The sequence below is a fragment of the Myripristis murdjan genome, chromosome 5 (assembly GCF_902150065.1).
Source record: "Myripristis murdjan chromosome 5, fMyrMur1.1, whole genome shotgun sequence".
Lineage (NCBI taxonomy): Eukaryota > Metazoa > Chordata > Actinopteri > Holocentriformes > Holocentridae > Myripristis > Myripristis murdjan.
Window position 1 is genome coordinate 21,320,455 of NC_043984.1, and position 25,414 is coordinate 21,345,868.

At 39.9% G+C, this 25,414-nt stretch overlaps 2 protein-coding genes across 2 annotated transcripts; one reads left to right on the forward strand and one right to left on the reverse strand.

Moving 5' to 3' along the window:
- Positions 1-1,903: 1,903 nt before the first annotated feature.
- avil (advillin) lies at positions 1,904-10,675 on the reverse strand. The gene is made up of 20 exons (XM_030050836.1): positions 10,630-10,675; positions 10,241-10,346; positions 9,863-9,937; positions 9,469-9,665; positions 9,128-9,236; positions 8,926-9,036; positions 7,326-7,531; positions 7,140-7,218; positions 6,145-6,243; positions 5,852-6,005; positions 5,607-5,707; positions 5,379-5,516; positions 5,018-5,176; positions 4,710-4,889; positions 4,396-4,547; positions 4,074-4,218; positions 3,753-3,941; positions 3,576-3,644; positions 2,975-3,085; positions 1,904-2,375 (listed from the first exon to the last, which is right to left on the reverse strand). The coding sequence occupies exons 2-20, from the start codon at positions 10,298-10,300 to the stop codon at positions 2,262-2,264; spliced, it is 2,448 nt and encodes an 815-aa protein (XP_029906696.1). The 5' UTR covers positions 10,301-10,346; positions 10,630-10,675; the 3' UTR covers positions 1,904-2,261.
- A 2,776-nt stretch (positions 10,676-13,451) lies between these two features.
- Positions 13,452-19,635, forward strand: olfml3b (olfactomedin-like 3b). Its single transcript, XM_030050905.1, has 3 exons — positions 13,452-13,688; positions 15,753-16,038; positions 16,793-19,635. Exons 1-3 carry the CDS (start codon positions 13,452-13,454, stop codon positions 17,575-17,577), a joined length of 1,308 nt encoding a protein of 435 aa, XP_029906765.1. The 3' UTR covers positions 17,578-19,635.
- The last annotated feature ends 5,779 nt before the right edge of the window (positions 19,636-25,414 follow it).

Genomic DNA, 25,414 nt, shown 5'->3' on the forward strand with positions numbered 1-25,414 from the left:
ACCCAGTTATTCCCTTCCAGGGTCACAGGGCTGGTTGTTGTAATTAACAAATTAAGATATTTCTGTATGTTTTGATATATAACTGATAACAATTTTCTTTCACATTTATGCTTTTTAATATGCAAGCAAATTGCATCAGTGATTGCTTTATTTGAAAATGGATGTTTTTGCAGTCATGGGTATTTTTAGGCCCTAGCAGTTATGTTTTTGAAATATCATTTCATTTTTGAGTCTGTAACAGCAAAAATTGTTATGTATTGTATTTTCACACAGCTTTGCAAAAACTATGTTCCTACAATAATTGTATTTATTTCATGGGTCTAAATATTTTTGGCTTGTCCCAAGCTTGTGGGTTTGGTGTTCAGATGCATATAGTAAGTGGCACAAATTTAGACATTTAACTGAAACTACATTCCAGAAATATCAAAATAAATATGTGAAACTGTTGGTGTTGACTGGTCATTTGACTTGAGTGTTATTGTAAATACAATGTTTACTGCCAAAATAATGGAATGCTGGGTTCCTGTGAGTCATCAGAACAGCTTCAGTGTGTTTTGATTTGTGACAATAGAATAATTTCCAGCATCTCATATTTTGATGATGGTGGTGAAAAACATTTTCCCTGGGAGTGCTGACTTTCACTGAGATCTTTGCATACTTTTTCAAAACCTCTCTAAATTGGGCTAAATCTGAAAATTTGGAGTTTTCAAAACTATTAAATGAAGTTCTGAGATTTAGGATTTAATGAGCCAATTAAAGATAAAATGTTTCTGCATTTTTCAAAACTTAAAGGATAGTTTTGATGACAAAATTGAAGATCATTTTGATCCAACTGAATTTATTATATCTTGAATCTGTCCTTGAACCACTAAACATTTTAAAGAAAAAAAAATCAATAGGAGTTTGAATTTTGTCTGTGAGTAACTCTGCACTTTATGATTCTGCATGAGTAAATTAACATACAAACTGTCATTTTTTGTGTGCCTCTTTTGTCTTTTTAGCATTTTTGCCAGCTTTACTTTAATATTTGGCAACAGAGAGGGCTATTGAACTATCTGGGTTGGTATTACAACACTACACCAGTTCAGCTCTGCCTCCGCAGTCGCACTTTCTCTGTCATGGTGGGTGAATTGTCTTCATCCTCATCATATATTACATGTGGGGTTCCTCAGGTCTCTGTTTTAGGGACCGTCCTATTTCTCCAATACATGATCCCACTCAGTCACATGATCTGTAAACACGGTATCTCTGTTCACTGTGTTGATAAGCAGATATCTGCCCCTAAAAGAACAACACAAACTATCTTACATTTCACTATGTCAGAGATACTATGTTTAAGGATGCAGGAAGCACCCACCGCAACTTTCTCTTGCTAGCGAACTGGTTGACCTTGGTCATGAAAGACATTTGTTTTGCTTTCCTCGCTGGTGTCTGCAAAGTTATAAATCTGATTTTTAGACATCATTCAAAATGTATTTATACAAATGGATGAAAAATCGGAAAGAGAGGATACTGAACACCAGTGGTTCCTTTGCTGCTTGGTGTGTAAATCACATGATATGACAGAACACATACTAAAAAAGTGATATTGTTATACCGTAATGAAATATCAATTAAGTTCCATTTATTTGATACTAATATTACATTATTACAAGAGTTTGTAATGAAAAAAAAAATTCTGGAAATGATCAAGCATGGACAAAATTAATTAATTAAGCAATTAAGAATTTTGCTGTTTTGAAGCAGTTGTATTGATTACTTTAAAACTAAGTCTCCCTTATTTATTAACAAATCTCATGCACTGTATATGTACTATACAGGTAGTATTTTCTCATTTTCCTAATTCAAAACATATTAAAAAAAAAAAAAAAAAAAAAAACATTAAACAAATTAACTGGTGTTGGATGAATATGGGTTATTAGGAAACAGTGATGGAAGAACTTAATGGGCACTTATTCAGAGTTGCAGCAGTTCCAAAATATTGCTTTAAGTCTGAATTTAAATCATGTTTGCATTATTAAAATGGAAGGAGTGATGCTGTTTATTATAGGTCTCCATGGGTCTAACATGTAAACAATGCATATGCACCAAAAGCATGTGTGTGCATCTTTCTGCACAAAGTTTTTGAGTTTTATAAAAAAGCAAAAATTGGTTTTGGAAAGCTCGTACACACTGCAGAATGAGTGATGGGGAAGCTGATAAAAACTGACCTTCATTTTGTTGAAATAATTATGGTTTACATCAAATAGTAGCTAATCTTATCAAAACATCCCTTTATCTTTCTTAATCTTCAGCTGTTTCCACTGTGGCAGGCTTGCAAACTGGTCTTTGGTGATCCCAAATACATTGCAGAAGTCTGAGTCAGAGAGGTGTCTCTGAAAAGCAGTTAACAAAAAATTAATTACACAGTAAAAATGATTAAACATTTGGCTCATTCCTGGATAAGAAATTTCTGAGCTCTCCCTGGGCCCTGATGTTAAATGCATAATAATGATTCCTGAGAAATCGCCCTAATTCAGGAAGATGGTGATCGTCATGACCTCGGCAATAACAGTATGTTGTGTTTAAAATCTGGAAAGATATCAAACTTATAGTATAGTGCTGCAGTCAGGAAATGATAAATGGTTTTTCAAGGCAATTTAATCAGGTTTCTAAAAAGTCAGGGAAGGACCTTAAAATCCTGTTTTCAGTATTTTCACTGTTTGGCATGAATGCTCACTCACCTGATACACATGGCATTTAATTTCTAGTCATGATATATAATACACACAAACAAAGCCAGAATTAAAATAATAATAATAATAATAATAATAATAATAATAATAATAATAATAATAATGATTACATTCAAAGTATCATTATTATTAGCATTATTGTTGTTGCCTAGAAACTTGCATCTCCTTTACTGACTTACTGACTTGTTTAGAGCTAACCTGCCTGATCTTTACACATCCTTGCCCTGTAAATAAAGTACCTCTTTCTGCGTGGGGTCCACATCCTCAGGCAGCTCACTGACATGCTTGTTGACCAAAGCCTCTGGTGGGTAAACCTGAAAGCTCCTCTCACTCACTACACACTGCTGATCCTAGGATGAAATTAAATGAAATTAAAGTAACAGACATTTGCAATCCATGTTATTTTTCTTGGCTGAGCACTCATCACATTGTCAGGAAAAAATTACAATAGTGACACTTAAATGGCCCTAAAAGCTATTTTTGTAGTACAGACGGCATTATTTTTTGTTATAGGCCAGAACATTTCAGGCTATAAGGGTCTATTTTGTAATTTTGTTGTCAGCCTTTATTATTATTACTACTATTTGACAATAGGAAGAATTAATAAATTGATAATGCAGCAATGTATAAAAGTGGTAAGTTAGCCCTCCAAAAATAGCAATCCTTTAATGTCAGCTTCAACTACTGTACCATGGGAAAAAATTTTAATATATAACATGCAACTGTGGAAGAATAACATTTTGGTTTCAAGTGTCAAGATGTTGTACATTACACAGCATCACAATGAAAAGAACTTTTTTGGGGGGGGCAAATTTACGAATTGAATGATGTTGTGCTTACTTTTGCAATAAGAACTGGATTTGTTAAGTCTCCTAATTCCTTCTTCAGCTCTTCATAACTCTTTCCTCCCTGAAAGAAACATTTGTCAATAGTGCTTCAGTGTTAAGTATTGCCATGTTAACAAGATACATGCCACAGACGCACACACACACACTGAGAAGAATCCACTTCACTCACATTCCATTTGCTGGGATCCCAGGCGGTGAACCAACCGGTGAAGGTGGGCGGCTCATATTCTTGCTTGATCAGGATGACAGGTGTGTCTGGATCTCTGGCCCCTGGGTGGGTGCGTAGGTATTCCTGGCTGATGACCACAGCTTCCTTCCGCTCTACCTCGTTGGCTTCTTTGCCCACCCAAAGGAAGACCTGAGACCACCGAGGACGTGACAGGTGGCAGAATTGGGAAAAGATCGTTGTGCATTGTAAAATTTGATTGGTTGGAATATCACCTAAAATAGCACAAACTGCATGAAAATTAGATGAGTTTGAAAAAAATACCTGGTCCCATGTATCTAACAGCATGACGTCGTCCTCGCTGAGGTCGTCCTGTGTGAACTGAGTCACCTCGGTGACAATGAAACGGCCGGTCTTATTGGAGCAAACAAACAGGCGAGGCTGGTGGTCTAAAACAGTCTGCTGTAGTCTGTAAAGAACACACACACACACACACACAATACAGGGAAGCATGTGTTTTGACTAGAAGTGACTCGAGAACTGTTTTTACAAAATTAATTTCTTTTACATTTACCCAAACTTTTATGTTTCACTTGTTCGCCGGTAAAAACGAATACAACATTTCTTTCACCAGTTTCATCTTTACCTCTTGCTATTAGCATAGGGAGCTTTCCCGCCAAGCAACTCCCAGAATTCAATGGGCTCCTGCCCTTCTGCTACAGTCTCATCAGCTCCTGATTTCTGTCCAATCACAAAGCTGATCTCCTTCGCCATGGCCCTCTCATCTCCACTGGATCCCTTGTTAAAAAAAAGATTATAAAATCCACCATTTTCATATTGTGAAGATTCAGTATTTAGCTCAAGTAAACAGATGCTCAGTGTCAAAAAGATCATGATTCATGCCACCTTGCTGCCATAATTCATCCCTTCTTTGTCTCATATTAACAGCATCTTCCTCACCTTCCCACACCACAGATACTGCTCTGATTGGCTCTTGAGCAAAAAGACATCATTGGAGTTAAGCGAGCTGGCAAGGGCCGGCACCTCAATGGCCTTGGTATTGGAAGGGTCAGTGCCGTGGACCTGGAACAACCTGATTGGTGGCTCTGGGTCCGATGTCCCTTTCCGAGATGTGCCACCCTAAAAAAAAGAAAGGAAATATTGGAGAATATTCTATATTGTCACACACAAATGGCACTTTCATCGACAGAACTGTCAGTAGAGTATAATCTTATGTATTAGAAGCTAAGTGCAGTCGACAGACATACCTCAAAGATGACCATTTTACCCTTAAAAATGGCCATAAAGTGTCTTGGTTCTTTTCCCATGGTTATCCTGACTTGTACTGGCTGGCCACCGTACTTCTGATCCAAGTTCACAGCCTGAAACGCAGAGGCTGCCAGTTCATCCTGTGATGCATGGCGTCCCTAAAACGACATGTGGAGAAGTAGTTTAATTTTTTCAGATAATGCACTGATATTCTAAATGGATAGATAAATAAATAGCAGGGCAGGAATGGTGAAGGATAGACATTTTTGCATGATGGAAACGTGATATTTTAGTGCATGATCCTTCAGTTTGAGTGTTGGGGAAGAGGCTAAGTGGTAGTGATATACACCACTGTCCTACCTGCCATATATAGAGAAGGTAGCTGTTCTTGTTGTGAGCCTGGTAAGAGTACAGGACCAGGTAACAGTCTCCCCCATAGAAGTAGCCGTACCACTGAGGCTCCACAGGGACCAGCTCCAAGTCCTCAATCCGCCACACCTGGGCACATCATAGTTTCATATATAATTTGAAATACTCTCATCAGAAGCTACAACTGATCTCGCATTCAGACTTGGCTGTCGCAGGTACCTCCACTTGGCCGGTGCCATTGTCCACCATTCGCTCGTGTGCAGCCACCTGTGGCATCACGTGCATCAGAGCTGCGTCAAACTTTTCCTGCGTGACATCAGCTAAAGCAAGTGTGTTTAGAAAACAAGACAGGAGCAGAAATCAATAACCAGCTAAGTTTTCATAAAGACACAATTTCTCCTTTGTTTTTTTTTTTTATTATTATTATTTATAATTATTATTATTTTATTTTTTGCCATACATACCCACTTTCCCCCTCGTGTGCACCCTGCCTAGGCCTTGTGTCTGGTCCTTCACTGTCCAACTCTGGAAAAGCTGCTTGAAGAGGGCTGACTCTGCCCCGTCATTCACTGTCTCCACGTTGGTGGTGATGGGGTAGTTTTTAGCTTTAATGAACTCCTGCCACAGTCAGTCAATCAGATCCAAGAAAGAAACCCAAGATATGCATCATGAGTGAACAGTCAATCTGGATTTACACAGAAACAACATGGTGGGCACTTGAACTACATAGTGGTCCTTCTGTGTGTACGTCGCTCACCAAAGCTCTGGACATGGCAGCCTGTCTTTCAGCTTTGTTTGCTCTCTTCCCCTTCCACACAAAGAGCTTTACCCCTCCCTGGTCCAGGATGTAGCAGTCCTAAATAAATAATTCCATAAAAATTTTCATAACCAAATCATTTCATGCCTTCAGAAAACATAACATAGCCATGAGGGGTTCAAGCAATGTTTCAGTGGGTTTTCATTCTTAGTGTTAACAGCTTTTATTTTGTAACCGATGTGGTCGTTGACTCATCTAGCCCCTACTGGATAATTGGTAAATGTCAACCATCTTGTGGAGTAAAGAAAAGCTGTATTGTCATTCATTCTGTAAATAACCCTGAGGAGAGCTGATACAAGATACATACTTAGCCATACATTCACTCAATCCAGTTTTCTGATATCAATTTTTGACACCCCCTGTTGGTAGAATTAAAAATGGTTTAATCTTCATGCTCGGCTGACCCGAAAGATACATCAAGTTTAACATTAATTTGACAAGCTGTTGTTAAAGTTATGACCTGTTTTGTGACAGGACACATCTGTTTGCAGTTTCATTGGCTGATGCAGCAGCTGAGTGCACGAGATGACTTATTAGCTGCCAGTCTGGCCAACGATGTTAGAGAAAAGTGTTCAAAAATTGCAAACTGGAAAGCTGACTGGCTGACTGTGTATATGTGCACTGATGTAAAGTTGAGTTCAGGTTCAGGTTTATTTATAGCCCTTAATCACTATTTACAGTCTCAAAAGGCTTTGCGGAGCCAGAGTTCACACCCTGATCTGAACCCTGATAATTGTCAGTTTGACTTAGAATGTAGGACTTCTAACCTTGTTAAGCTGAATATTTCTGACCTTTAAGTATATCACATTCCCTGTATAGTATCTTAGGTTCAGGAGAAAAATAAACCAGCAGATCTCCATGGCCTGATCCCCTAACTACACCTACTGACTCTGTGGATATAACATATTAAAGGCGTTTGTATGACACAAACTCACATCATGATTCAGGATGTCCTGAACCAGCGGTCTGGTAGCAACTTCTGTGACCTTCATCTGACCAGCCTCATCTGATACACTAAAGGAAAGAGGAAAGAAACCAATTAGAGGAAACAGTCAAGACACTGAATTGACGAATCCTCACACACTGGCTACTTGAAACACTGGGAAACGGCAGCAGCTCACTGGTAGAGGGTGAGTTGTGACTTCTGTTCCTGGTCAGCTGTTTCATCAGGAAGTCCACTTGTCAGAGTAATTGTTCTTTCACCAAGAACAGAGGTCAGGAGTGCCATGTGTTGAGAGCAGTCGTCCTCTGCATCACCTTCAATCACCCTGATCTCTGCCCGTCCTCCTCTCTCTCTGTCTCGAATGTCTTTGGCCAGCAGCATGCCCTGGGAACCAGACATACGTCATACACAGAAAGCCATGATGTATACATTTCCATAGAGACCTAGGTATTTTAAAAATTAGACGTTTAAAATATTGTTTACACCAGTCATTTCAAAGCCTCTGTGTGCCTCGACAGTGCTAATTCATCAAAGTAAATGCATTCATATGTTGGCAGTTTAAATGCCTATATCAACGTATCTAATCACACAATACCTTGTCACAAGTTGATTTTGGAAATGATTTATGCAGGTTGGACTTATGTATTAAAACATTTTCTCTAGGCCCTGTTGAAAATGTGAAATTTCTAGTAAAAGCTTGGCAAATAAGCTGCTTATCAGCAGACGCGGCCTGTGGTGCATTAGCACACAGCTTGAAAAGATGCTTGTTTTTTCAGCTTCTCATTTTGAACTTTTAACTTTGTCATTTTATTAAAATTGCCATTATTAGTACACATTAGTTCATTTGCTAAATCCTATGTTCTATGACAGTATTCTTACCTATGATAAAATTTGACCTAGGTGAACAAAATGATAAAAACACCAAATAATAAATGAATGTCAAGGACCTATGAAGGATTAAGGCAACCCTTTGACTTCAGCCCTCCTTGTAATACTGTTACATAAGATCTGACAGCCTGTGGTGGGATATTGGACCGTCTGGAAAGCTTCCAATTTTCAAAGGAGGTAGGAGGTGTAAGTCAACTTCACACTCCACAACTTCCTGTAAAAGGTCAGTGATGTTTACACCTAGTGACCGGTGAGGCCATGAATGGTGCCTGACATAATCCTGAAACCACTCATGAATATGTTTTGCAATGCATATGTGGTGCATTGTTGTCTCAGATTATGAAAGAAGTCATGAGGGAGCAATGTTTGCACCTGGTCCTGTAAAATGACCTCATATTGTTTGACTGTGATAAGGCTGTGACAAGAAATCATCAGACCTATCACTTCCACAAGATGGCTGCATTGTGAGTTAAACACATCCTTTTGCTTTCTCCAAACATGAACCCATCAGTGCTGCAAAAAGGGGAAAGATGGAGTTTTCAGGCATCGATATTTCTGTTTCCCTTTGCGTGGTGGTCCAGGTTTTGTGCTCTTTACACAAGGTTATACATCTTTGTGTGTTGGACTTGTTGGATACAAGCACCTGAGTGGCAACCCCTGCATAAACACCAGCACTGCAACTCTCACACATACAGTTCTTGATGAGACTGTGTCACAACAGCGCTGATTCAATTATGTGGTCATTTGTAAGACTAGATGATAGCGAGATCAGATTTGTTGCTTGGGGGAGCACATTGTGTGCACAGCGCTCCATGGGGATTGTGCAAACACCATAATGAAAACCATGTTTACACACAGGCATGCACACACTAGCAACAAGCAAATCCCACCTTGAGCCTTTCTTGTTTGTTACTGCTCGGTCCGTTCCACTGAATGATGGTCTTGCCGATGTCAACCAAAAACACGTCTCCGAGGTTAAAGCTCTGCCAGCTCATTTCCACCTGAGAGAAAATAACAAGATCAGGTGCTCTCCCTGCATGACTTTGCTGTGTGTCATATTGTACCATCACCACTTTCTCAGTTTCAGCTCACCTCCATGGCCGTGACCCTTTTCTTGCCTTTCACATGTAGCAGTCTCTCAATGTTGTAGGAGTTGGTTTCGGTATGTCTCATGCCTGATGCAACTCCACCTTTTTTATAGCTGAATAAGACAGGGTTACCGTGTCCTTTTTCTGCCCCTTGCTACATTTTACATTGATTTACTTGTAAATGTAGTGTGTTAAATACTGTTTCCCTCTGATAGCCTTTCAAAGTTACAAATATTGAAGCTCATTCCATAAAGTAAAATATAAGACCACAAACCACATGCACCAATCCAATGACATTTAATCCATGGCTACATTATGATTTTCAGCATTTTTAGATTAACTCACATTATTCCTTGTTTGAAGTAGCCCCGGAAGGCATCAGACTCGTGGCCCTGCACCTCACGGTGCTGAACCGGGGAGAGCCCCAAAAACTCATCGAGCTGTATGGTGTACACAGCAGCTGCACCCTGTTCATCCTGACTCGACTGGGATCCGATCCAGTAGTGGATATCATAGCCCAGGAAGCTGCCCACTTTCTGGGTCTTGAAAAACACAGAGAATAATCAGTGTGGGGCGGCAGATAGGTTAACAGCCTGACTGATATATTACCAATAATGAAAGAGTGCATACAAGAGTGCATTTTGCCTCTGGTACACAGAAAACACACTGTCCCAACAAGAAAAGTCAACACAGATAATACATCCCATCAGAACACAGTGATTCATCCTCCAGGACTTACAAAGAGAAGCACGTAGCAGTCACCCTCATAAAAATTTCCATAGGATTTCTCAGGGATTTGTACCAGATCCATTTTCTATTGCACAGAGAGAAAAAAAGGTCTATTTTACTTGTATTTCCACCAAAACCGGAAGGAAACATTGTAGTGTACATTGTACGAAAACAAAAATCTCACATCTAATAGCCAATATGCAGTTTTGTTTAGTTTTGTTTTGATCATTTATACTCAGTACTGGGTTTTTATTATTATTATTATTTCTCACTAGGAGATCAGATGGATGCTCTTTTAATGACATCAAGCTGTTTTATCAGTGACTGTGTTGGGTGTTATTGAACCGCCATTCATTTCAGAGAATGGAAAATCCAAAAATCAAATTACCTCAACTCGCCAGATTATAATACCAGGGCTGTGAGTTACTGCTCTGAATGTGTACTCCATGTTGCTCCGATGCACTCAAGTTCAGTTGCAGGCGTCGCTTCGATTCCTGTGATGGATATGTGGAAAGTGGATAATTATGAAAGTAGTCTTGCTATTTTGGGGATCTTTCATGCATCAAATACCATCTCCTTACAGTCAGGCATGTAACTATAAATGTTTACATTACAAAATATATGTATAAAAAAGGTGCTGACCTATGTTGCAACTTCAATCTCTTTTCTCTTGATAAACTGTCAAGTATGAAACTTACCATCAAACAACACAGAAACCTAGAAATAGCCAGTATAATCAAATCACATAAAACTGTACAGTTATGGATCAAAATATACCTGATATTCCTGATTGAAGAAGCACCTGTCAGCTTTTATGATTTTCCAGCAGCTGATTTTCCAGGAGACGACGAAGATTGTCACTCCTCTGCTTTTCAGCCCCCCAACAGATTTGCCTGTGTTTGCATGTTCCAGGACCTTTCCTATCGGCCTGCCCAATCACTGGGGGAGATACACAACCTCACAGGCAAATGTGGAGAGAACAGGATTGGCTCATATTCAAATCTTTATACTAACAAACCTGAGCCAGTGATGGTGGCAGGAGCGAGTAGGAAGGAGGAAAGTCATAAATATGCCTCCTACCTCCACAAATAAGAATGGTGGTGTTGTAAAAAAAAAAAAAAAAAAAAAAACCTGGAACTAAAGGTCCTGTATTGAAATACTGTGTGTACTCAACAGGGACAGAGGTACCTATTCTATAATAACTGTAATAAATCTGTAATATCTACAGCCCATGACCAAAGGCAGACTTCCAAGTGAGCCATAACTATATACAAAAGGGCATTGTTAGTAGGAAGAGAAATTATCACAGGCCTTTTAGATGAACCACTGTCTCAGCACTGTCAGCTGCAACTAGAAATAATTAAGGAGCTGTGCTGATATCAATAACTCTTGGTATGTGGATGCTCCTCCAAAAATTACCAGTTTCAGTGATTGAACAATGAACTTTTTTTCTCTTTTTTGTAAATTGCTTATAAAATTCTTATCTTGAATCTTCACTGGCAAACCTGAAATCTTCTGAATGTCCCAGGTGTCGAGTTCTATGAGGCTGTTATTGTCCTAAACATCAATACAGGACATTTTTAGGACAATCATGTTCCATTTGAAAAGCTGCTTAGAGTGGGATCCAGCAATCCTCATGAAAAGGCAGTGGAAAAAAAAAACAGTTCCCAGTGGGTCAGAGTCCATGAAATGGAAAAGGGTGGAAACTATGTAACACACAACACACACACAACACACACAAATAAATTCCTTGTTTTATGTATTATAGGCCTACACTTTCCCACCTTTTCCATTCCTCACTTAGAGCGGTCCAAGCTTCAGAGGCAAAAAAACTGACTGTGCATTATGAATCAACGCTTGTCAGAAATGAAAACATTCACTGCAAGCCAGTGGACATCTAGACTGACTCAGATACTAAAGATAGCTTAAACATCTTGCAAATGAAAAAAATTTTTTTGACTTGATGTCTTGTTTGCATCATTCCTGCGTAATTTACTGTTTCAAAATGCCGCCCTCTAGAGGATGCCAGTGGATGTTAGTGGATGGACTGGAGTGTAGTAGAGAAAATGACATCATCTATTTAGTGTTAATGAAAAAGGAATCACTTATACACATTTGAAAGACTCAGGTAATTAAGAAAGAAACAACAAGGTCAGGTCACATTTTCAACAATTATACATTCCACAGGGTCAGGATGGTTTAAATGAAAAGGAAAAGTCAGATGCATCTGCCCAGGACTACGTTTATTGTGGAACAACTAAAAAAATGGAATAATGTACACAATATCATTCACTGCCCTGGATTGTTGAAAGACACATCTTTATAAATCTGTTAGTCCTCATTGGTTGTCCTGCTTCTTATTTGATAAATACATGAATAAACAGATCAATAAATCTTCAGGGATTTTGCAGCTGCTCCAAGTTACATGGGTAAAAAGTAAATACAATAATGCTAAAATAATAAATTCTACAAGACTCTTAGAGAATTTAATCTATTATCTCTTAATTTTTTGTGGACCATTCATTACTATTTTCACTCATGTCTCAGAGTTCTGAGAGATCTGTATCGCTGCTGTCTAACAAATATACAGATGGGAGCAAATTCTGGCATCATAACAACAAGTTCCCTGATGACTGATGTTTCTATAAACTGCCAGGTTTTTTTGTGATGCCTGTGTCCATGAAGCAAAACCCCTTAGTGGTATATTGAAATCAGGAAAATGCAAAGCCTTGCCACAGTAGATTAAAACGGCACTGTTTTGATTTGCAAAATGCATTTGCCACTTCAGATGCACAGTGAGGGCACCTCCTTGAGATTTTGTAGTTTTACCTAAACAGGCACAAGACAGTGAGGATGAAAGCAAGTGATGTCACCAGTTAAACAAAGCACTTATCTAATTAGAGCTGTGGCCTTCTCACAATAAGACATAAACAACAGCTTGACTGCACAATTTCACTTTGACAATGACAGTCCTCCAGAGGGGAGATGACGCCACACAGAAATCAACAACCAAAATTAAATGAATGACACACCTGTAAACACAAGCAGTAAGAGAAGTAAAGGTATAATTTAGCACGGACAGCACTTGGGTAAGAATGGCAGCAAACAAACAAAGAAGTTACTTTGTGACTGTGTCTCATCAGTGCATGCACTTTACCGCAAGCAGTGTTTTAACTGAAAGACACAGCAACAAATCCTGAAAAAGGGGCATGCACTGATGTCTTTTTTCCTTTCCTGGAAGAGGAGGGGGGTTGACATGAAGCCCAGATGCTGGATTGTGGGTGAAGGCAGGATCCTCATACCTCACCGACTCCTCAGCTCCCCTCACATTCCGTTTCCCCCTCCTGCTCCCTCCTGTCGCTTTGAGGTGACCCTTCATCAAACCAGTTTCCTTTGCCTGAAAGAAAAGAAAGAAACTGCCTTAAATCTATACATGCAAAAATATATCATATTTTTACACAGAGATATATAAATATATCTCTCTGTGTTAACATCTGCCAACATAGCATTGTGTTTTTTCAGTTTGTCCACCGTGGAAATGAAAGGATTGTCTGTGCCTGTGTCTCTTTTTTGAGGGTATATGGTTCCATCAGCGCCAGATGTTTTCAGCTCCTCCCTGTGTGCTTAGTAAAACATTCCAGTCCAGCTCTGGGACTCTGCTGGTTCCTCCAGACACTCTCACTCAGCTCCGCTCAAAATCTGGACGAGCAACAGGAGTGACTGACCCTGACACAAAAATGAGAGGACTTGTTGTCTTGGTTACTTTGGCGTGCTTTGCCAGTGCTCAACACCAAGCACTGATTGATTACTTGGAGCGGCGACTGCTTGCTATTGAGGTAAGACTCCCTTTACCTCCCTGCCGCACCCTGCGCCCCAGAGTCCCTTTGAAAGGAAACTTTCCAGGGACAGGGAACCGTCGATGGAATGCAGATGTGGGGAAATGCTGGGGAAAATGAGGGGAAATTGCAATTTCTCTAAAATGTAGTGACTTTGTGCTTCTTTGCTGGGTTAAAAAAGTGAAGCTGAAATTAAGTTTAGAAGGTTTAATTGTTGAGCTGTGTAGGCATGGCAAAGATGACACAATACACACACAAGCTGCAGTTTGTAAAATATTACATAATGAGCTACCTCTAAAATGTTATGACTCGAGAGAGATTAATAAATTTAGCCAGGAGTGGATCATCAGCTTTGCCCTGATACAGGAACTTTAAAAAAAAGTAGAGTCAAGGTTGAACAACACATATGCAGAGAGAGAGAGAGAAAAAAACTTCCCCACAGGGGGAAAAAGCTAATCAGGATCTTCCAACTCCTGTGTAGCTTGATTGTTCTGAACACAGGCACTGTTTTGGCATCATAAAATCATGTTTATTATGATAGAAGGGAAAGTAATAATTTTGGAGACAGTTTATGCCAGAACAAACATCGTTCAGAGGCAGCAATTTCCTGCCTTTGTGTTGGTTGGATATTTTTGTGATGGCTAGAAATCTATTTTACCACACACTGCAGTAGGCAACTGTGAGCTCAATTCCAGTTACAGCTTGTCATTATTACACAGCTGATCCTGTCTAAATTTAATGGTGTCTTTGTTTATGTGGAAAAAGGGTGTTCAAGTCTCTCTCTCACACGTAATAATTTTACAACTTCTCATACGAGTCATCACACAAAACTCAAACCGGAGATACTGTGCTGCCACTTCACTCCATGTATGCAAAACTCAATGAAGCAGTGCGAGACTTCATTGGTCATCCCCAGGGAATTTCTCTTTTCGGTTTTACCCGCCTCCACAGCGAGGTCAGAGGTGAGGCTCAGCTGCTCAGCAGCGCCCCTGGAGCTGGTAGGACCTCACTGTGTTGCTCAAGGACACTTCAGCAGGGAGGATTCCTGCTGTCTGAGGGCTTGAACCTTGGTGGTTTACAATGGTGGAAAGAGTACCACAAACTGGCACTCAAGTTGACGTGTTGGTGCTGTGTTGATAATTTACTTAAGTCAAAGCAGAGGTACTGCTGAAAGAAATCAACTTAAGTAAAAGCAAAAAGTAGCTCATTTAAAATTTTCTTGGAGTAAAAGAAACTTTTTAAAACTGTAACTTAGATTTGATCTTTTCCATGCAGTTATAAAATGATGACTGTTCACATTAGATGCTTTTAAAGGTGTATTGCACAGGTTGTAGACTCAGCTGATAAATGTGGAATAAGCACATAATATGTTGGTTGAGTCTTTATGGTTCTCATCATCAGATTGACTCACTAATATTTTTCCCCTTTTCGCCCTTCTTATTCTACATTTTTGCCAGTTGAGTCTAAATGGTCCTCGTTTCCACTGATCATGCAGTTTTTCATCATGCGGCTTTTACTGGAAATTTTGAAATGAAAAACAGTAGAACCAGATTCCCCTTCTCATCTTTGCTGTTTGATCATTCATTGAGAAAGGTTCCATAATCTGTCATTGATCTGTTATGGATATGATTTAAAACGTAGTGAAGTTCAATGCTCAAGCAAAAATGTACTTAAATAAAAGTAGAATTACTTATTTAAAAAAAAATACTCAAAAAGTACAAGTACAGAAAAAAGCTACTCAATTACAGTAGATACTTCAAACCTGGGCTCCCTACACATTACACTCTGCTTGTGTTGTGAACCTGAACAGATTAGAAAATGACGCCTTCCTCAGTGCATTTGCAGGAAATGCTTGTCAGCACACACACTGACAGCAAAACTTCATGTTCTGCTGTCATACTAATGAAATATCCTCCAAATCATAATCAGTTTAAACAGATTTTAAGTGCAACAATTCTTATATATGCATTTCAACAGATTCATGACCTTTTCTCTAGATTCTGATTGCATCAGAGTTCAAGGATATTGCCAATCCTTTCCCTCTTTCCCCCTTCTTTGAAACAGGATCGCATCTCGCTGTGGCATGAACAGACCAACCGCTACGCCACAGAGCTGCGGGAGCTGAAGCAGCAGATGGTCGCCCAGCTGGAGAACCTGGACAAAGAGAATGAGGTTCTGCGTAACACTCTCGAAAGCGTGGGAGCACGTGTGGACCGTGTTGAGCGCGAGATGGACTACCTGGAGACCCAAAATGGGGCCCAGCCGTGTGTGGATATGGACGACAAGCTGATGGAGCAGCAGGTGACACAGGTGAAGGAGGACAACAAGGCCAAGTATGCAAAGCTCTCAGGTGAGATGAGGTGGCCAGGTGGTGCACTTGTTTGACCAGCCGTGTTGTATTATAACCAAGATGTGCCTGTGGATACAACTGTGCATCCTTTGTTTTCTAAACACTGATAATTTGCCATCCATTTAAAAGATTGTTTTAGTTGCATGTCTCTGTGCACTTTTGCATGCAAGTTCTCAATCAGTTTACAGTTTGCTGACTCTGCTGGGTTTTCAGTGCGATAATAAGCAGGCTGTTTGTGAGAATAATGCTGCTCGGGCTGCTGACCTTGTTTATCATGAATTTTTGTTGAGCCTTTGTTTACTGACACTTGTCTGTGGCACCACTTCCTTTACCTCAGCTCTCACCACACTTTTATTGTGCTGCGAACTTTGGAAACACATTGCAAGGGCACATGAGTTGTGTGGATTTGTTGTTGCACTTGTACTGAAACTGTGCAGTATCTTATCTTGCCAAATTGTATCTTTACTTTAACTGCTGTACCATTGCCTATGCTGCACAATTTTTGATAACATCTACTGTACAACATGAACAATAAGACAAGGTGATAGAAAATAAAATAAAAGACACTTTTGTGTCACAGAAGGACAAAATGTTTCAGAGAAAAAAAGCCCCAACAAGAGGGACACAAAAACAGAACATGAAACATGAGAGTAGCTGTGTAGGATAGAAACATCATACATACATCATCAGGGTATAAAAAACATCTTAAAATCATGCAGTTGCTATAAATAACTCTGAATGTCTCTTGTTCTAGACTGTCGGGACATGATCTCCAGCATAAAGGCCATGAAAATCTTGAAGAAACTTGGAGGTCCAAAGGGCACATGGAGCAAAGACGTGAGCCGCGGCTCTGGGAGGGTTTACATCTTTAACGGGACAGATGGAGACACCATCCATGAGTTTGCCACTGTGCACGACTTCACCGGCTCCCTGGGCTTTACCCGGGCCAAAGCTGTGACGCTGCCCTCTGCCTGGAGGGGAACAGGCCACGTCATCTACAACAGCCACGCATATTACGTGAAGCAGGGAGAAGAGGTGGAGCTGGTCAAGTATGACATGAGGAACGGCTCTGTGACAGATACCGCAGTGTTCCCCGTGCAGGATAACCTCCCGGTGTACAGTCTGACCCCCGAGACTGTAGTGGACCTTGCTGTGGATGAGGAAGGCCTGTGGGCAATCTACGCCACACGGGAGAATGACAGGTACATCTCCATGGCAAAGATGGACGCCAAGTCGCTGGACACCGAGCAGATGTGGGACACGACATGTCCGAGGGAGAACGCAGAGGCGGCTTTTGTCATCTGCGGCACGCTGTATGTGGTTTACAACACCAAGCAGCCAGGCCGCTCACGTGTCCAGTGTGTGTTTGACGTCAACGGCATGGTGACCAGCGATGACGCGCCTCTGGTTTACTTCCCAAAGCGCTACGGGGCTCACTCCAGCCTGAAGTACAACCCGCTGGAGCAGCTTCTCTACGCCTGGGACGACGGCTACCAGATCCTCTACAAGCTGGTGATGAAAAAGAAACTGGAGGTGTGAGCTGAGACCCCAGCCAGCACCCGCCCGCCACACCCTCTCACCCCCCACCTACTCACACATACAGTACACACGTGATTTAAAGCTACAGTGCGGAGCTTTTACTGTTTTTCTTTGCATGAAGATTGAAAGAAACCCGTAAGTTTACTTCTCAAGCAACATTTCATTTACTGCCAGAGGAGGGAAACAAATCCTACAGGACTGGACGGTTCCGTACTGCAGATTTAAGTCTGAATTTTCAATAAACACATTCAAAAGTGCTGGAGTCTTAAAAAAAAGGGCAAATACTACCAGTTGTGAAGGTTGCACATATTTTCAGTGTTTTACAAGGTTCAGCTCTATATGATTTCATCTGCACAGCACAGTTTCTCTTGGCTGTGCAGACTTATTGCTAATCAGACTGCACTTCCACCTTTACAGCAGTTGTTTCTTAGTCAGCTCTAATGGTGAGCCGACATGAAAATGCTGACTAACCTGTGATCTGTTGTGCTACTGTCAAGTTTCAAGGTGGGGCCGCTTTAAGGTCAAGCCGCAAAATATGGAGAACGTCATAATTTCAACCTGGTAAATTACACACTTAAACCCTCACCTTAATCGCACTGAGACTCAATGCCTAACTGAAAATATGGCATCATTAATTTTAGAGGAAACAACTATTTTTGACCTTGGTTGCTGAGTGGAGACCCAAATAATATTTTACACATTTCCTTGAAAGGCATTTTCCCCCATGAATGCGCCATTTACTATGGAAACATTTGTCATAGAAAATGCAAAGCTCCTTTACAGAGAGAATAAATATTTGTTGTAAAAGGGGAGTCTGGATCTGACTTGACTGAAACAGCTGACGTCATGAGCTGTGTGGTCTGATTAGTAGATACATGATGGCATTAACTATTTTTGAGCAGGTATCTTGTAGCCGTGGATGTTGCTGTAAAGCTTAAGCCTTTCTGAAACTTCGATGAAAAGCTAAAAAATATACTTGCAACGTGCAAATGCTTAGCCAAAGTGTAATGAGAGAATTTATTTGCTGTAGGACTAACTGTACGGTAGCACAAAGACAAAAGTAGTACAGTGTAAGTAGGATCACACAGGCTCTGATGCTGCTGAGCCAAATTATTTAATATCTATTGTATTCTATTATAAATCAAGGCGATGCTTTGTTTGAGACAGTTCAGCATGATGAAAGTTTTTTGCCTCAAATTACATTTTGTAGCTTTTTTTAATATAATATGTGTGTTTTCACAAAGTTCTGCTGATGAACATTCAAAGGGTGTGAAAACAAGAGACTGGTGGGACAAAAACACAGCAATGTCACTGAGGCAGGTACAAGACGAAAGTTATGAGTACAGATGGCATATTCTTACACTTGCAACGAGCTGGCTAGCACTGTTACCTTTGTCTTTTTATGCCTCATGTGTGTTATCTATTAGAAACTGAGAGGTTTCATTACAAAATGCTATGCCGCTTGGACAAACTCTCTGCTGCAAAAACCCGCCATTTCTGAAAAGTGATTGTAACTGATGATAAATGATGATCTATTTTTTTAACCAACTTTTGCAACTTCAGTGTGGTTTATCTGTCATGTCAGCAGGAAATGGATGTTTTTTTTTTTTTTTTTCCATATCTCAAGTTATTCAGTTAATAATTCCTGTCACCTTGCAGTTTTTTGAACGTGGGCTGCTTGGCCTACAGGCTACATCACACTGAACAGTCTTACAAGATAAAACACATCAATTACTTTCAAAATCAGAGTTTTGTTGTGTTCAAAGTGAAACAATTTTTCAATCTTTAGGTTGAGTGAATTTTACAGTATTAAGGAAACAGCATGGCTCTCAAAATGGTTTGTTGCTGTTACTTGTTTTTATGACATAAAATTACCAAAATTAGCAAAGAGCACCAATATTTGGAATTCTGTCATCATTTTGACACATTTATTTATTTCTGCTTGAAAAATTACATTTCTGTCTCCAGCTGTATTCATTTCTTCTTTATGCCTGTTATATTGCACATTGCATTGCACACTATCATCTATTTCAACCCTACATTATGGATCACTATCAAATAAATGCCACATTATAACTGTTATTAGGCAGTCTGTGTCTTTATTCAAAGTAGGGATACCAAAACCTGCAAGATTTTTAACCGAAAAAAGAAAAAAATCTTCACAAGACTGATAGAAAGCTGAAGACTGTGAGTCAAAACATGACACACAGATGACACTTGACACACACATTCACATTGTTGCCTGTAATATTTCTGCAGTATTCTTATAGAAAATCATTTCTTATAGGGAAAAAGGACTCTGAATTCAGGTTTATGTAGGTCTAAGCAGTGTGATCATTTGCACAATGAAAATTATGACAATGCATTTTTTATATTGCAAAAGGTACAGTACAGGCCAAAAGTATGGACACACCTTCTCATTCAATGCATTTTCTTTATTTTCATGACTATTTACATTGTAGATTCTCACTGAAGGAATCAAAACTATGAATGAACACATGTGGAGTTATGTACTTAACAAAAAAGGTGAAATACAGTTTTTTTCAATCGCTTTACCTTCTCTGTCAACTCAGAAACGCTGGTATCAAAACAGTTAATACATAGGCCTAATGAGAGGCGCACTTCCCAAAATAACACATTTTGTTTGCAAAAGGCTCTTACCATGACAAAACATTTCAAACATGCAGCAAAAGCACATTTTGTCACCGCCCAATACAACTTGCAGTCAAGCGAGTTAATCCAGGCACTCACTCACTTCATACTCAACACCAAAATGCAACATACCCTTTTTAGTCTGTGCAGGTTCCACTTTACTTTTTTCCTGTGTATATTGCGGTCATATTTTTGACAATTTACATAGTTACATATTGTAAAGCAAGTAGCAAAAGCCAATATTTCCCTCAAACAACTCAACTTCTGCCCAAATGAATAGATTCCTTCAGTCAGCTATAGTGTACTGTAACACAGCTGACAGCAGAATACAAAATACAGACATCAGTTTGAAGAAGGTTCTCCTGTGAGCTACACATTCAAATGTGAACTTACAGTAAAGAACTGCATCCAAACTCAGAAAGACTTTGAAATGAAATTTTACTGTATTGATGGCAAAAACTGAAATACTATAATTCACATACAGTATTACACAGAAAAACTCAAAGGAGTTGAGAAAAAAAAAATACAAAATACAATTTATAGGCCCCTTTTTTGTAGGTGCATACTGATTGATTTGTGAATGGTGATTTGTGGAAAGGGTATTGATGCGGGTGCACTAGTGATTTCACAGTGATGCAGCTCATTTCTATCAGCTGTGAGCAGACGTTTTGCTTTTGACTACCATAGTGAAGTCAATGGAGTCAGGGCCATGTAAATGACACATGCGAGAAGTGTTGTGCAAAAGAGCCTGAAACATGTGTGAATCCAATGAAAAGGTATGAACACATTTGCAAAAGAAAACTTCTGCTGTGGTTTGGAGGTGAAGATGACGACAAAGTGGATCCCAGTTTCATTATACTGGAAAAAGCGAATGAAAAAAACTGTAACTGAAAACATGTTTTATATTCTAGTTTCTTCAAAATAGCCACCCTTTGCTCTGATTACTGCTTTGCACACTCTTGGCATTCTCTCGATGAGCTTCAAGAGATAGTCACCTGAAATGGTTTTCACTTCACAGGTGTGCCTTATCAGGGTTAATTAGTGGAATTTCTTGCTTTATCAATGGGGTTGGGACCATCAGTTGTGTTGTGCAGAAGTCAGGTTACTACACAGCCGACAGCCCTATTGGACAACTGTTAAAATTCATATTATGGCAAGAACCAATCAGCTAACTAAAGAAAAACGAGTGGCCATCATTACTTTAAGAAATGATGGTCAGGCAGTCCGGAAAATTGCCAAAACTTTAAATGTGTCCCCAAGTGGAGTCGCAAAAACCATCAAGCGCTACAACGAAACTGGCACACATGAGGACCGACCCAGGAAAGGAAGACCAAGAGTCACCTCTGCTTCTGAGGACAAATTCATCCGAGTCACCAGCCTCAGAAATCGCAAGTTAACAGCAGCTCAGATCAGAGATAAGATAAATGCCACACAGAGTTCTAGCAGCAGACCCATCTCTAGAACAACTGTTAAGAGGAGACTGCGCGAATCAGGCCTTCATGGTCAAATAGCTGCTAGGAAACCACTGCTAAGGAGAGGCAACAAGCAGAAGAGATTTGTTTGGGCCAAGAAACACAAGGAATGGACATTAGACCAGTGGAAATCTGTGCTTTGGTCTGATGAGTCCAAATTTGAGATCTTTGGTTCCAACCGCCGTGTCTTTGTGAGACAAAGAAAAGGTGAACGGATGGATTCCACATGCCTGGTTCCCACTGTGAAGCATGGAGGAGGAGGTGTGATGGTGTGGGGGTGTTTTGCTGGTGACACTGTTGGGGATTTATTCAAAATTGAAGGCACACTGAACCAGCATGGCTACAACAGCATCCTGCAGCGACATGCCATCCCATCCGGTTTGCGTTTAGTTGGACCATCATTTATTTTTCAACAGGACAATGACCCCAAACACACCTCCAGGCTGTGTAAGGGCTATTTGACCAAGAAGGAGAGTGATGGAGTGCTGTGGCAGATGACCTGGCCTCCACAGTCACCGGACCTGAACCCAATCCAGATGGTTTGGGGTGAGCTGGACCGCAGAGTGAAGGCAAAGGGGCCAACAAGTGCTAAACACCTCTGGGAACTCCTTCAAGACTGTTGGAAAACCATTTCAGGTGACTACCTCTTGAAGCTCATCGAGAGAATGCCAAGAGTGTGCAAAGCAGTAATAAGAGCAAAGGGTGGCTACTTTGAAGAAACTAGAATATAAAACATGTTTTCAGTTATTTCACCTTTTTTTGTTAAGTACATAACTCCACATGTGTTCATTCATAGTTTTGATGCCTTCAGTTAGAATCTACAATGTAAATAGTCATGAAAATAAAGAAACGCATTGAATGAGAAGGTGTGTCCAAACTTTTGGCCTGTACTGTATATACAATACAATAGTAATTCATAACATTAAGAATTCTCCAATAAAGTACAGCCTTATCTCCCACCAGTATGCCCTGTGCAGCTCACTGCCTTACAAAAGAAGAGAAGTGAATCAAGAGCTGATTCACTTATTACAACAGGTTGTGTCATCATGTTTCATCTGTCACCTTCATTCGCCCCAGCTGTCTTGCAAAAAAAAAAAAACAAAAAAAAAAAATCCATATTTGCAAAATTTAAAACAGTCTCTGCCTGAGTTTAGCCAGGTTAGCACAGACCCAGAGCTCTTCTCTTCCTTTGGTAGCGCCTTTATGGGAGCATTGTGCTGATTACGGTACAGCCGACAGAGCAAAGGTTATTATGAGCACAAAAAGAGTGCGTCTAATTATGTTTGGACACAAAATTTACATGGAACAAAAACCCTACATATTGTCAATTCATATTTTAGACACCCAACCAATCATATCTTGGGGGAGGCTCATGTCTTATTAAGGGGAGTAGAGCCGGGATCCCTACAACCTGCTTGTGCCACTCAGTATTTACTCACATCTGCCACTTTGGGCTTGACCGTCCAGAGGCCTCTTGGCAGTCTGCTCCTCCAACAGGGGTCCAGCACATCAGACCAGCACACAGACCCCTGCCTCTTCCAGCCACTGGCAGGATTTCCTGGTGCTGTATTCCACAGAGGGGCTTGGTTTGCCGTGCCACCTCCTCTCCCTGTTCCTCACCCACATTCCTTATCTGCTCACTCCAGACAGTGTGCTTCATCCTCCAGTAAATCTTAAATAAATACCAAAACACACACAGAACGGCACACAGCTAAATGTTTTACGATGGTTAATATGCTGTTTTATAAGAACATTTCAGGCAAGACACCCCCCTGGACATTGCTACTGTAAATGACAACCGTACAACATCCCACAGGTTGGTGGTGCAGCACTGATAACTTCCTCCATCGAGCCGAAGACGCTCTCAAATATTAGTATGCCTGTGCTATCACATCCGTTAACATTAACAAATAATTATTTGTTTGTTTTGTTGATGCCAGGGTTAAAACAGTAAAAACAGTCGGGGGAATGTGACAATTGCCTGTCTTTGTTTTGTATTTTGGTTTTAATAAGCCCAGTATGTGACAGGACGGAGACACTTTTATATTTCTTTTCTTTCTTCTGCATTTCCTTTCCATTACTATTTGTTGTATCTTTTATTATCTCATACTCTACACTTTTTTGCTTTCAGTTAATTGTGTAAATGAATTTTCCATGACAATAGAACATTTTTAAGTAATAATTGAATAATAAAAAACAAAAAAAATAATAACAATAATAATAAGCAGAAGAATGCTGGATGCAGTCAGTCAGATAAAGTTAACATGCCATGTACAACTAATCTAATGCCCAATAGTATGCTTATGTGATTATGTGATTGTGATGATGTAATTAGTGTCATTATGAAAATGCTTCCCCAAACAGCCAAATAACAATGATTCACAGTCCTGTTAAAGTTCAGAAACACTTCCAGAAACTCACTCGGGTCAGTGCATCATGTTGAGGAACCAGTCCATCACCAAACCACTGCTCAAAAGTATTTCCTTTTTTCAGATTCAGTTCTTAATTCAAGCCACTTGGTGTCATTGTTTGCATTGTGACTTTGTGGCGGCCCTGCCTGCTGAAAATCTGCCGTTCAGCATGTATCGCAGCTTCATGACAGACTCAAGGATGATCTTGCAAAATAATTTCCCCGTGGCGTTTTGGCTTTTTGGATTAATGTCCTCACAGGAGGCAAATTCACAAGTCAATTTGTTATCCTTTCATTATAAAGTTAAAAATGCCCCTGGTTTCACACTTTATTACCTGGCCACAATCGAGAAATGGTGAAGACAAAAACAGCTTGCACATCTTTCACACATTGCACGGCTAAATTTAGTTTATTCAAAGCACAGAGATGACGTTACAAATACATCTGCTCTTCTTCACACCACAGTAACCAGGACAGTCTAAATTGAGCCCCTGCAGTGTGCGAACTGCTTTTTTTTCTTTCACTATTTCATGAAAATAAGGCTTGAGCTGCTGTCCAAGATGTTGGTAGTATGTGTTAGATGTGCATGTTAGAGTGAAATGCAAAATTTTCTAACCTAGGTTCTAAAACCTATTTAACAATTAACGACAAAAAGGCACAATTTTAAAAACATTTTCTTGTATCTTTAAACAGAAAATCCCATTATCTTTACTTCCTGGAAAGCAGTTTTTATGTTTTTACTGCCAGGTGTATTAGAAGGTGTACATGAAAATTATATCATATCATACGACTTTTGCTTGTTTGTTTGTTTTGTTTTAGCAATCCAACCCTCTGCCCCTCCTATCACAATACTGACTCCCCCCGACAGACACCTGTGTTTTCAGCATAAATGACAACAGAGCAGGACTGTCACAAAGAAGAGCATCCCATTTCTCAATTTCATTTGCTAAAAAGAAACTCTGGTGTCTTTGGTACGCCGGGTACTTCTCCACCCACAGAAGGAGACCGATCAAAATGAAATCTCAAACTGTCTCCTGAACCGCAGTGAGCAATAACTGTTCAGAAAGAGGGAAAGACAGACCCACAATCATTATCTCAGCCCTTTTGGTTAAGCTCTGGTAGAAATCATCACTCACTAGCTGGATTGTTAAAAAAAAAAAAAAAAAAAAAAAAAAAAAAAAAAAGCATGCTGTGTGCAGTTTACTGACGTCTCATTACTTTTGGACATTAAAGTTTGAATTTTTCGGTCACCTCTCGATGCCTTTGAATGCTACCTGTGAGTTTTAATTTGTTTTAAACTTTT

Bases quoted from the DNA above. Each gene is read 5' to 3' on its own strand.
- avil (XM_030050836.1), bottom strand. From the start codon at position 10,300: ATGGAGTACACATTCAGAGCAGTAACTCACAGCCCTGGTATTATAATC. The intron at 7,219-7,325 runs GTGAGCTGCTGC...TCTTTCCTTTAG, and splicing joins TCACAACTCACCCTCTACCA to TGTATCAGATGAGGCTGGTC. The intron at 2,376-2,974 runs GTACTTTATTTA...ACTGCTTTTCAG, and splicing joins TGGACCCCACGCAGAAAGAG to AGACACCTCTCTGACTCAGA.
- olfml3b (XM_030050905.1), top strand. From the start codon at position 13,452: ATGTTTTCAGCTCCTCCCTGTGTGCTTAGTAAAACATTCCAGTCCAGC. The intron at 13,689-15,752 runs GTAAGACTCCCT...TCTTTGAAACAG, and splicing joins GGCGACTGCTTGCTATTGAG to GATCGCATCTCGCTGTGGCA. The intron at 16,039-16,792 runs GTGAGATGAGGT...CTCTTGTTCTAG, and splicing joins CAAGTATGCAAAGCTCTCAG to ACTGTCGGGACATGATCTCC.